At 42.7% G+C, this 13,337-nt stretch overlaps 1 protein-coding gene across 9 annotated transcripts in view; it reads right to left on the bottom strand.

Annotated features, from left to right (window-relative positions):
- The window catches only part of ARMC3 (armadillo repeat containing 3), a 105,810-nt gene extending 95,279 nt beyond the window's left edge, over positions 1 to 10,531 (bottom strand). For 3 of the 9 annotated variants that reach the window (XM_049624690.1, XM_049624691.1, XM_049624693.1), the window contains exons 1-3: positions 10,215 to 10,415; positions 6,701 to 6,747; positions 6,583 to 6,631 (exon numbers count right to left, since the gene is read on the bottom strand). In XM_049624690.1, the coding sequence (XP_049480647.1) occupies positions 6,583 to 6,630 (48 nt within the window). In that variant the 5' untranslated portion in view covers position 6,631; positions 6,701 to 6,747; positions 10,215 to 10,415. The other 6 variants (XM_049624692.1, XM_049624687.1, XM_049624694.1 and 3 more) reach the window with 6 other exon arrangements.
- Positions 10,532 to 13,337: the final 2,806 nt, after the last annotated feature.

Genomic DNA, 13,337 nt, shown 5'->3' with positions numbered 1-13,337 from the left:
CGAACCCATCGTAAAGATTTGTAACCCTTCTTCAGCGGTGGAGAAAACACTTTGGTATTTTGACCTATCTGCTGGTCGTCGTTAAGAAAAAGGTAACATGGGGTACAAGAGGCTTGAAGGGAAGGTTCAGACTGAGAGTTACAGTCTAAAGAGCTGTAAAAGGAGGAGAAATACCAATATTTGGCAGAGAGCGGAGAAAACTTGGCATGACATCTGTTTCTCCTACAGAGCCTACAGCATTATAGTAATTTTTTATTTAAAAAGGTGCTGAGAATCAAATGATAGCTAGCACAGAATGCCACACAACTAAATAAATGATACTGTGCTGTAATTACATAGCCCATCTGCTTTCCCGTGAGGAACTCACAGTCACTCACCAGCAAGCTGGTTGTGAAATTATAATTTCACGCTGTATACAAAACAAATGATGAACCAAAGTTATTTACAGAAAGGGTGAAATAAAGGGGAAGCATTTTGGCTAAACTCTGAATTTTAAGTTCAGTCAATCAGCGCAGCCATAGTCTTACAGAGATACTTTTACATCTCTGTTAAGGACACAAGACCTTCTAGAACAATGCTGTCCAGCACAAAGTTCAACACTGCAAATGTTCTGATTCTGCTTTGCCCAATATAGCAGTCACAGCCGCATGTGGCCTTTGAGCACTTGAAGTGTAAGGTGACTGAGGTGCTGAATGTTTCGTTTTATTTTTAGTTGTTAATTTCAATTACTATGCCTTTAATCATCATTAATTTAAATTTAAATAACCGCAGGTGACTAGTGACTGCTACATTAGGCCGGGCCTAAAAGAATACAAAGTTGTAAAGTTGAACTCAGTGAAAATAGATAAATCATGATAGTCTCGTAATTTTTATGGTACCAAGAAGGGCAAAGAAAAGGCTTTTTTGACGGCTATTGGAGCGTGTTTGCTACATCACTGGTCTCAGATCAGGGGGGAAACCAATTATACATGAAAAGAGAGACAGATTAACAGAAATGGACTGTCTCACTCTAGTAGGGACTTTTAGTAGAGAGCATCTAGACATCAGTTAAAATCCAGTAAAAAGGGTAAAGGTTAAAATGAAAACAGCCAAAATGGCCTCTAGGTTTCTTTACAACTTGAATTAAACTTTTAGAGCAAGGTAAGCAAGATTTTTTTAGAATATGGTTTTGTGCATGTTTCTTAATTTATACTAATTTTTATTAAATCATGACTTTCTAAAATCCGTGCTGTAGGAGAAACGTCGGAAAATTAATTCCCATGAAGCTTCATTTCTGAAATAAGTCCAGGCAGTTCTGGCAGCCCGTGACAACGCGTTAAGGGTTGCATTCTGAGGTTGACGGGAGCGTCCGGGGAAGACAAGTCACTGGAGACATCCCACTCTTCCAAGGAACTGGGTTTGGTCACCCACATGAGGAAGCAGATCCTGCTGTCGCCTGACGCTCTGACTCAACACTCAGGGAGCTTAGCTCCCCCCATTTGCACCTAACTATGGACAGAAGGTGCAGAACCATTAACGTAAATACATAAACGCTCAGTTAACTTGACAGTGAGATTCCAGAACCAGGTCACAGTCCCTTGTGAGTTTGGATACTGTGGATTTAGTCTGCTGAAACTCAGTTGCCTCTGAAATATCAAGGAAATAAAAATTCCATGCTCATGAACTTGAAAACCTGACCATGAAGCATGAGGGCCACACCCCAGGCCACCAGGAACTTTAGTGGCCAGCTGGTCTTCCACAGCTGATCTCCCTGCCTCCCTTGACAATGCGCAAAACTTCTCAAGTTTTGTGGGATGATCAACAGTACCCTCAATTACATCACAAAGAATAACAACTTTGACCAAGTTCTCATCTAGTGCCAAGCGCTGTTCTAAGCGTCTCATATTTACCTAAGCTTGCCTCCCCACTGTGAATAGATGTGAAGTGGTTGTCGTTATATCCTCACTGGAGTATACAGAGTTCGGGAACTTGGCCTCCAGATGGAGTGAGGATTCAGTCTCTGGTGGTATAATTCCAGAGCCTGGATCCTTAGTCCCTAAATATCTTGCCTTATAGTAAATATTGCCTTCTAAGGTTGTTTCTATTAGTAATTCTCTTACGCAATCATTCCATAGAAAGTTTTCCTTTTGTTAAAGCATCACAAACAACCTTTCAGCCAGACATGGAAATGTTTGGGGAGGTAGATTATAGTTGCATCGGTCGTTCAAGCTGTTATCTTCCCCGCCTCTAAGCATCTTCTTAGCTAGTGGTCGCTTTCACGAGAAGGAATGGAGGTCAATAAACTACACGGGCGTATATTAAATGTATGTTTTGACGATTCGAAAATTAAGAAAAGCAAGGGGAGCTTTTTGTTTTAACCATATAACTGAACATTCTTCTTTCTGTCCCCATTACCCATTTTAACTAGTATACAAAAGACTAATAACAACACGAATCTTTGGAAATAAGAAGCAAGTTGTTATTAGTTGGCACAGGAAAGTTAACTTTTTAAAGCAGTTATATATCCATCTTTGAAATGTGGTTTTCTTTTATACTCTGTACAAGAACCCTTTCATAGACTTTGAAGAGGTATACCTTGGCACAAATGCCAAGTTCAGACAGTTGACATTGTGGTATACTGTTTTGAAGTATTTGAATTCACAAGATAGAAAGTGGTTACATAGTTAACACTAATCTGCCAGCTTTATTAACATATAGTCAGAGTAAGAGAAGTATGGAAGGACTAAGAGGAAAGGCCATGGTCAAGGCCCATTGGTAATTGTTATATACGTCCTTTTTTTTTTTGGATCACTCTACTTTTTTAAAAAGCATAATTAACATACGGTGTTATACTAGCTTATGGTGTACAATGTAATGATTCAACAATTCTATCCATTTTTCAGTACTCATCACAGTAAGTATACTCTTTTTTAATGTTTATTTTTGAGAGAGAGAGAGAAAGTGGGAACAGGGGAAGGGCAGAAAGAGAGGGAGACACAGAATCTGAAGCAGGTTCCAGGCTCCGAGCTGTCAGCACACAGCCCAGCACGGGGCTCGAACTCACGAACGTCAAGATCACGACCTGAGCCGAAGTCAGACGCTTGACTGAGTCACCCAGGCGCCCCACTATAAGTAGACTCTTAATCTCTCCCATTCCCCACCTATCTCCCCTCTGGCAACCACTAACTAGTTTGTTCCCTGTATTTAAAGTCTGTTTGTTGTTGTTTATCTCTTTTTTTCCTTAAATTCCACTTTTGACTGAAATCAGGGTATTTATTTTTCTCTGTCTGACTTACTTCCTGTAGCATTATACCCTCTAGCTCCATCCATATTGTTGCAAACAGCAAGACCACATCCTCTTTATGTCTAGGTAATATTCCATTGTGTGTGTGTGTGTATATATATATATATATATATATATATATATACCACATCTTCTCTACCCATTCATCTATGGATGGATACTTAGTGCAATCCCTATCAAAATACCAACAACATTTCTCACAGAACTAGAACAAATAATACTAAAATTTGTATGGAACCACACAATATCCCAAATAGCCAAAGCAACCTTGAGAAGTTAGAACAAAGCTGGAGGTATCGCAATCCCAGATTTCAAGACGTACTACAAAGCGGTCGTCATCGAAACAGTATGATTCTGGCACAGAAGTAAGACACATAGATCAATGGAACATAAGAGAGAGCCCGGAAATAAACCCATGCTTACACGGTCACACAAACCATGAAACTGGAGCACTTTCTTACACCGTACACAGAAATAAGCCCAGAATGGATGAAAAGACGCAACTATGAGACCTAAAAGCATAAAACTCCAAGAAGAAAACATAGACAGCAATTTCTTTGACATTGGCCATTACACATGCTTTGGCTGTCCCTAAGGCTCTCGTGAACTGAGAAAGAAGAGCTAGTTTTCTGTTAACGCTAGGTTTAAAACTGTTTCTCAAGTCCTTGATTGTGCCCCCCAAGGACTGGAATACAGAGGACAAGCCAGCAAAACATTACAAAATTATAGAAAGTGTATTAGACAAATATATCTATTGTTTAACGGTCCCTTAATTCTAATTTTAATCAGAAAATGTTTGTCATCGGGGCGCCTGGGTGGCTCAGTCGGTTGGGCGGCCGACTTCGGCTCAGGTCATGATCTCGCGGTCCGTGAGTTCGAGCCCCGCGTCGGGCTCTGTGCTGACAGCTCAGAGCCTGGAGCCTGTTTCGGATTCTGTGTCTCCCTCTCTCTGACCCTCCCCCATTCATGCTCTGTCTCTATCTCAAAAATAAATAAACGTTAAAAAAAATTTTTTTAAAAAAAAAGAAAATGTTTGTCATCAAGTACTGTGTTCATTAGTCCACTTTCCGGTAATAAGATGTCAATAATGATATTGACCGGGGAAAATGGCTGGCTCAGTCGGGGTTGTGAGTTCGAGCCCCATGCTGGGTGTAGGGATTACTTAAAAATAAAATCTTTTTTCTAAAAATGCTATTTTGCAGCAAAAAGGGATAATTCAAACTTAAGTGGCAATGAAAAAAAAATAAGAGAATTTGGAACATTTTAGGAGGATGTCCAAAAGAGAGCAACTGGAATGATGAAACTGTACCGTAAACCACAATGGGCATCTATCTCTGCAAAGTGTTCCTAGACCTGAGCAGACAGATGCTTCTCCTTCATCTCGTTTTATTTTTTTAAGTTTATTTATTTTGAGAGAGAGAGTGCACAGAAGCAGTGGAGAGGGAGAGGGAGAGCGAGAATCCCAAGCCAGCTCCGCAGTATCAGCACAAAGCCCAGTGCAGGGCCAGATCTCAGGAACCGTGAGATCATGACCTGAGCCGAACTCAAGAGTCATACGGTTAACCGACTGAGCCACCCAGGTGCCCCCAGACAGATACTTCTGGAGTCTTCGTTCCCAACTGTACTGAAGGATCAAACATAGGAAGTTACATAGGTGTGTGTCTGTGTGGGTCTGTGTATCAGAGTCGAAAGGAGACCCGCAACATTAGGTCTTATTTACTAGCGTTAACTATGTGCCAGGCACTGAGAACGTGATGAGCTTTACTTCATTTTAATTCACACAACAACCAAAATGAGTTGGGCCTCACAATTCACACTGAAGAAATTTCAAACAAGAACTGAAAGAACATGGCCACATTTGGCAACACTGTGCCAAATAACACAGGTCAGGAGACGCAGAGCTGGGACGTAGCTCACATTTGTAACCGCAAAGCTCCAGTGCTGTTGGAAAGACCTTGCACTAAGCCCAGCTTCCTTCAAACTATAAAATCCCTGTGAGTCTACTGACGGACCATAAACACTTGTTTTCAGTCACATTTTATTTGAAGAAAATCACACCAAATGTCTGTTTCAAAATGAGTTTCTTTTCGCCCTTAAAGATTTTTCATCTCTTCATTTATTTTAATGTTTATTTATTTTTGAGGGAGCGGGAGACGGGCAGAGAGAGAGGGAGACACAGAATCCAAAACAGCCTCCAGGCTCCGAGCTGTCAGCACAGAGCCCGACGCGGGGCTCGAACTCGCGAACCGTGAGATCATGACCTGAGCCGAAGTCGGACGCTCAACTGCCTGAGCCACCCAGGTGCCCCTAAGATTTGATTTTTGAGTAATCTCTATACCCAACGTGGGGCTCGAATTCACAACCCCGAGATCCAGAGTCACACGCTCCACCGGCTGAGCCAGGCAGGTGTCCCTCAAAATAAGTTTCTAATCTGAAAACTGTCCAAGTTCATTTTTTATTTTTAACATCATCTTTTGGTAATTCATAAACCTTAGAGAAATAAGATAAAAACATACTTTTAAAAAGAGAGACATGGGGCGCCTGAGAGGCTCAGTTGGTTGGGCGTCTGACTTCGGCTCAGGTCATGATCTCGCGGCTAGTGAGTTCGAGCTCCACGTCGGGCTCTGTGCTGACAGCTCAGAGCCTGGAGACTGTTTCAGATTCTGTGTCTCCGTCTGTCTCTGACCCTCCCCCGTTCATACTCTGTCTCTCTCTGTCTCAAAAATAAATAAACGTTAAAAAAAAAATTTAAAAAAAAATAAAAAGAGAGACAGGGCTTTGTGTTTTAGGCAATGTATTACTCAAACATCTGGAACAGAAAAAGATGATGAACCCAGACTTTTCTCTCCATAGAAATGGAAAATACGAGCCTTCTGATGTTCAAATGGTCATCTTCAGACAACCTCATATACAGAGCTAATAGCTATAGCATAAACTCCTAGTTATTTTGGAAAACGCACTCGGATGATTAACATAAACGAGGGACCAGCAAATATCAATTTAAAATATTTAAAAGAACAAACCAAAACTATTTGGTCATTAACTAGGCCCATAAACACGCCCTCCACATCCTGGAAAAGCTAATAATTACTCTCTAATTGTGCTGATTATGTAATGACAACGTTGTAAATGTTTGTTTATATAATGTTAGATTTCTCTAACTAATCTTATCATTACTCAGACCTTGGACTTCTGCCAATGTGTACTCATGTATATGCTGGTACATGCCAAACAGTTGGAACAATTTATTTTTAAAACTGGTTGTTAACGTGCTACTAGTCTTAAAATCAGAAACTTACCACATCCTTAGGAGGGGGTTCTGCTTCCTTCTTTACCTTTTTACCCATTCTGGAAAAAGATGCAGTAATTAGTTAAAGTGCCATTTGTACCTTGTATATGCACAAATCTCTCAGTTACCTGTGGATGCCCTTCGAAGGAGATTTATTTCCTCATTGCAATTTTACCTAAAAAAGAGATGATGTGAAATAGGTAGAAATGGTCGTACGTGTACAAATACGTTACCTGCAGTCGTATTTCAAACGCCACAGTTTTTAAGGAACTCACTGTTAAGATTGTTGGGCATCAGTCCTGGCTTCCAGCTTGTAAGGAAGAGAACACACCCAGGACATAACTTTTACTTACATAACGGGAAACAGTTTACCATGCATATAGCTCACTGATGGGGTGCTTAGGAGACTAAATCCAATTTACTTTTGAGAGCTCCAAGAATGTTCTGCCACAAAGGGGGGGATTTTTGTCTGCATTCCTGCACTGATCTATCCCAACAGTATCTGGTACATGGTAGGTATTCGATATGTATAAAAATCATTAACTCTGTTTTTCCTGGGAGTATGATTTTGTGACTGATACCCAAGACAAGGCAACTCCAAATTAACGTTGGTGTCATTTTCCCAAATAACCAAAAGTTTTCTCTAATATAATCCATAGCTCAATAAAAAAAAAAAAAAGTAATTGAGAATCTGAAGAGATGTATTCTGGAGAAGTTGGGGTTACTGCTTGCAAGACCTGTTTCTACCTGCCCTCATATGTCCATAACTGTGCAGACAAAAAGTCAAAGGATTGGTACTGATAGTTGATAAACCACAGAGCAGTAACCCCACCTGGGTACAGAGGACTTTCCAAGATGTTGGGGACTGTTAGAATAAATAACTCTAGAAACCTTTCGAGTTTTCTCCAATGGGAGGTTATGTTCGGCATTTGGGCAATCTTAGATGCTACAAACCTGTCTCAGGGAAATTAGTACAGTTTCCAGAAAATTCTGGGAAGTCAAAAATCTTTGGTGAGAATCTACAATGTCAGGATTGGTTCAGATGGTCTCTCAAGGGACAAAAGCAACTCTCAGCATTAGAGGCACTAACCAGAATTTATCACATGTTTTAAAACGCCACATGTTCATAGAAACTCCTAGGGGCTTCTGAAAGACATCCAGATCCCTCAGTTCAGGTCACATAAATTTCCAGATCTTTAAGGGTCTGGGCAAGCTTACACTGTGATGCCCTCCCTCACATCCAGTATATTAAAACATTAAAATGTACCCACATTCCCCATTAAATACGATTTTCATCACATAAAGTTTTGAAATCAAGCATTTGAAATTATTCAGCAGGTTGTATACCTCAAACTTCTCGCAAAATGAGAAAACTGTTCTCAAATATAACTTAATATTAAACCATTTACATTAATTTTTCAAGTTTCTTTTCAGATTTTAGAGGCAATACTTTTTTCAAAACTCAAACATCTTTCATAGGTGTTTGAAAAGCACACAGACCCTAGATTTTGTGTTTATGATATTCCAGGCAGATGGACAGAAACCATTCTGGACAAATGCAAATCTGTCTTGCAATTAATCTCTAGGAAAAAGAAATTTTAGAGCGCTTCGTAATCGACTCCAAGGTAGAGCAGCCTTTGATTTACAGAAGAACTCCTTATGAATAATGTTTAAGAAGAACTGAATTAGGGGCGCCTGGGTGGCTCTGTCGGTTAAGCATCCGACTTCAGCTCAGGTCACGATCTCGCGGTCCGTGAGTTCAAGCCCCGCGTCGGGCTCTGGGCTGATGGCTCAGAGCCTGGAGCCTGCTTCCGATTCTGTGTCTCCCTCTCTCTCTGCCCCTCCCCCATTCATGCTCTGTCTCTGTCTGTCTCAAAAATAAATAAACGTTAAAAAAAATAATTTTAAAGAAGAACTGAATTATACTTGCATTAAATTACTGTACATCATCTGATTTTCACTCAGGAACTGATTTTTTCCCATTTCAGGATAGTGGCTTTGAGTAACGGCATACTGAAGAGTACAGAGATTAGAATTGCCTTAACACAGGACGACAGCAATGGAGTCGATCCCAGGCAGTACCGTAAAGTAGGAAGCATTTAGTTTGTGTTTTTATTACCAAATTGAGTATAGTAGTTAATGGGGGACAAAGTATTTAGCTGACATAGATCAGGGGCTATGAGCCTCAAAGATGACCGTAAGGTGTTTTTTTTTTAACGTTGTAAATTCAACATTTCACTTACAATCAACATGATACAACCACATTATCTTATGTTAGTTTATTCTTTAAAGATTTGTTTGCCTCTAAAGCTCCAGAGACGCCACATTAAGAAAACAAATCCTGGGGCGCCTGGGTGGCTCAGTCAGTTAAGCATCTGACTTTGGCTCAGGTCATGATCTCTCAAGTCTGTGGGTTCGAGAGAACCCGCATGGCCCTCGGTGCTGACAGCTCAGAGCCTGGAGCCTGCTCCGGATTTTGTGTCTCCCACTCTCCCTGCCCCTCCCCTGCTCACACTCCGTCTCTCTCTCCTTCAAAAATAAACACTTTAAAAATTTAAAAAAAAAAAATCCCTTTGACTTTTTGAAGCACACCTGCTTTCCTTGACTATTTTACCACCCTTCCCAGTGATGTTTTCGATTGTGCTAAAATATACACAACATAAAATTTACCATTTTAACACTGCTTAACTGTATAGTTCTGTGTCTACTATCCACTTATACAGAATACATTTCATTACAGAAAATTTGGAAAACAAGGAAGGGCACATGGAATAAAAAAAAAATTACTCAGGAATAAACTCAGGGAGATTAGCACTGTTTCAGGATAGTTCCTTTTTGTGTGTTTTCTATAGGGATTTTACCATGCTACATGGGTTTCGATCTCCTATTCTCAACTTCCTTTCCTGGAACCCTTTGCCTACCATATTCTTCTTCTTTTTTTTTTTTTTTTTTTTCTGATATAATTTATTGTCAAACTGGCTAACATACCGGCTGTACAGTGTGCTCTTGGTTTTGGGGGTAGATTCTCGTGCTTCGTCACTTACAGACAACACCCAGGGCTCATCCCCACAAGTGCCCTCCTTTCCTACTGCTTTTTTACACTAATGGACAGGTTCGTGAAATCTCTGTCTCCATTCATTGCTCCAATCATCTCCAGTGAATCAGCATATCATGTCATTTAAAATACTATTGTCAAATCCACTATGTATCTAGACAGTCCCCTATTGTTGAACATTTGTTTCTCATTTCCTGAAATTATGGATAAGGCTGCAATGAACCTCCTCAGACATAAAATGTTCATCCACGTCCTCAACTGCTTCTTTAAGAGAAAGGCAAATAACTGGATGGAAAGGCATGAACTTCACCGCACTGAGTACAAAAACAAATCTGCTTTAAATGGGCACCTCCTCCGTCATTAGAAAGGAGCCGCGCTTTCCCCCCACAAATTTGTCGACCGTTTGTACTTCTTTGTGAGCTTTCAGCCTGTGCGATCTTAAATGTTTTCTGAGGAGGAGCCTTATTTTAAAAACTGTGAAGGAAGGGGGAAGACTACAGCCAGTGGGGACTCGTTTCCTGAGTTGCTGGGAGGCACGGAAAGGAATCTTAGACTCTCAGATCCCCTCTCGGGGCCTGTTTTGTCACCTGTTAAACGGAAGGAGGCCAGGATGCTTAGGAAACCCACCCGGATGCCCGGCTGATACTGGGCGCACAGGGCAGGGACCGACAACCCCCAACGAGGCATTCGTTCCGTCGGTTGTCCCAGAGGTCCCCACGCGCTGGGCACCTCCCCCTTGCCCAAATTCTGCGGGGACCTCGGCCCCGGGCCCCTCCAAACCGCGGGAGTAGCCGCGCAGCCGCACGCCCGCCTTTACCTGCCGGCAAATCCCGCCGAGCCGCGGCCCCTCGCGCCCGGAGAACCGCACCCGCCGCCGCCCGCGCGCGCCTCCGAGGCCACTGTTGCTCTTGGTTGCTAGGCGACACCGGCCGCGCCTGCGCGCGCCTCGGCCCTGAAAGCTCGCGTTGGGCTGCGCGCGCGCCCCCCGTCCCGCCTTGGGTGAGCGGTCTGCGGCGAAGGCGCCTTGAGCTCCGAGTCCAGAGCTTTGCGCGGGGTGGACACGGGAACCCTGCTCTTCGCGGCCAGTCCGGGTGAACACGGGAAATCAGCAGGCAGTCCAGCCTCAGCCTCTGGCCCGCGGACCGGCTCTGGATTCGCGTACTCTGGGATGCTAGCGCTTTCTCCCAAAGACAGGCCCCAGCCGGAATCTGCGCGGATGGCTGCCACATCACCGTCCCCTGTCCAGGCTCCCCTAAGCCGCACCCCTGCGTGGCCCACTTTCCAGGCCCTAGGGTGTCCGGTCTGTCCTCACGGCACTTGTGTTGGCCCGCCAAAATCTCCTCCTCTTCCACCTTTCTTTCCTCTTTATGCCACCCTTCCCAACGGCCTAAGACCTCAGTTTCCCTTCTTCGTCCTCCACCCTCCTCCACTCCAATCAGCAGTTAGGTCAACGGGCCCTCCTCATTTTGTCTCCTAATCTATTCCTCCTCTTTAATCCTTACGGTCACCCCAATCCGGGCCACCATTTTTGGCGTCTGATGGCTTCGGTTCTTCTCTGCCTCCTATTCCTGCATCGATACGAGACACCATACCAGAGGCAGATCAGCCTTCCAGAACTTCTCATTCTAGACGTGTCACTCCCCTATTCAAACTTCAGTCGGCTTCCTAAAAATAAAGTCTGAACTCATTAGCCTGGTATGCAAAACCGTCTGCCCATTCCCTATTTGGACCGCCCACCTCTCTCCCCCAACACAAGCCCCAGCCAAGCCGACTGTCACCCCCAATTTTTCCATACTTTTCTCCTCTGGATTTCGCTCACTGTCCCTTCATCATTGCGTCTATTCCACAAATATTTATTAAGCACCTACTGTTTGCCAGGTCATCCGCAACTTGTGTAACCCCTGGAATACTCTTTTATTTCTACTTAACGAAGCCCAGCTCAAATGCCATCGTCATACAAGACCCTTTGATTGACTTTAGTAAAAAAACAAAACAAAACAAAACTCTCCCTCTCCTGAATTCCTCTCATACTTTTCCAAACTCCGTCCCTTGCCTGCCTCTGTCCGTCCCCCAGCCTTGGTCCTTTTTACTTGAACATATATGGCTGGATGAGTTTGGGCAAATGTTTTCAGCTGTGTAACTGTTATCACAATGAAGATGCACAGCATTTCCACCCTCCCAAATTTCCTTCATGCCCGTTTGAAGTCAGACCTCTCTCCCTCCAACCCTCTTCTCCGGGAAAAACTGGTCTGTTTTCTCTCCCCATAATTTTGTATTTTTAAAATGTCTTATCGGTTGCACCATGCAGTATGCTACCTCTTGTGTCTGGCTTCTTTAATTTAGCTTTTAAGATTTGTTCATGGTGGCACATATGTCAGGAGCTTGTCCCTTTCTGTTGCCGAGGACGACTGCACTACGCGGATATACAACATCCAATCACTGGTTGATGGACACTTGGGTTCTTTCCAGTTTTGGACTGTTATCAATAAATCTGCTCTAAACATTTATACACAGGTTTTTGTGTGAACATATGTTTCTCCTTCCTTGGGAAAATACCCAAGAATGGGATTTCTGGGTCTTATGCCATGTGTACGCTTGATGTTATGAGAACTTGCCAAACTGTTTTTCCAAAGGATCTATACTGTATTTGCATACTCACCACCAATGAGTGAGCCATCCAATTGCTTCCTATGTTCTACAGCACTTGGTATTGGCAGGCCTTTCCATTTTAGCCATTCTGGGAGCCCGGGTGGCTCAGTCAGTTGAGTATCCAACTTTGGCTCAGGTCGTGATCTCACGGTTTGTGGGTTCAAGTCCCATATTGGAGCCTGTGCTGACAGCTCAGACCCTGGAGCCTGCTTTGGATTCTGTGTCTCCCTCTCTCTCTGCCCCTCCTCCCCTCATGCTCGCCCTCTCTCTCTGTCTCTCTGTCTCTGTCTCTCTCTCTCTCTCTCAAAAATAAATAGACGTTAAAAAATTTATAAATTTCAGCCATTCTGTTGGATGTGTAGTGGTGTATCCTTCTGGTTTTAATTTGTATTTCCTTCATGACTAATGGTGAGCTCATTCTAGGTTTTTGTTAACCATTTCTATAACTTATTTTGTGAAGTATTTGTTCAAACATTTGTCCTACTCATAACAGGTTGTTTGTCTTATTACTATTGACTCATAATAGTCCTCTATATTTCTGGGGACAAGTCACTTATCATACATAACTTGGAAAAATTTTCTGCCCAGGTTCGTCATAGTGGAAAATTAAATTTAGAGACCATAAGTTAAACACGAGGGCTTCTCATTGCTACTGGGTTGGTCACTGCTTCTAGATCTTTTCAGAAACCTGGTGAAGCTATGAGTTCAGCACACATGATAAATCAGAAATCTACAGATCCAGACTGTGGTTACAAGAGATAAGATATCATCGTATGGCAGTCGTTGGAGCTATCTCGTTCTCTGGCCATGGCTTAAAACTGAAAAGTCTAAGGCTGTCATTTCCTGTCTCAGAACTACTAAATATAATTAGAAGGATTTCACCCATCTCACATCCCTGGTGGTGCTTTTGTCCACCACACTGTGCCATGTCAGTAGCGGCTTGGTCTGTCAAAATTGTCTCCAAAAGTTACTTCTCTCTAAGAGACCACATGTGAGTCCCATAAGACATCCTCTCAAGGTAAACAGATCTCGTCACTGTTTTCAGATCCACTCAGATTAAA

The sequence above is a fragment of the Panthera uncia genome, chromosome B4 (genome assembly GCF_023721935.1).
Source record: "Panthera uncia isolate 11264 chromosome B4, Puncia_PCG_1.0, whole genome shotgun sequence".
Classification (NCBI taxonomy): domain Eukaryota; kingdom Metazoa; phylum Chordata; class Mammalia; order Carnivora; family Felidae; genus Panthera; species Panthera uncia.
Note: the sequence above shows the minus strand (reverse complement) of the source record. Positions and strands in the feature narration are given on the sequence as shown.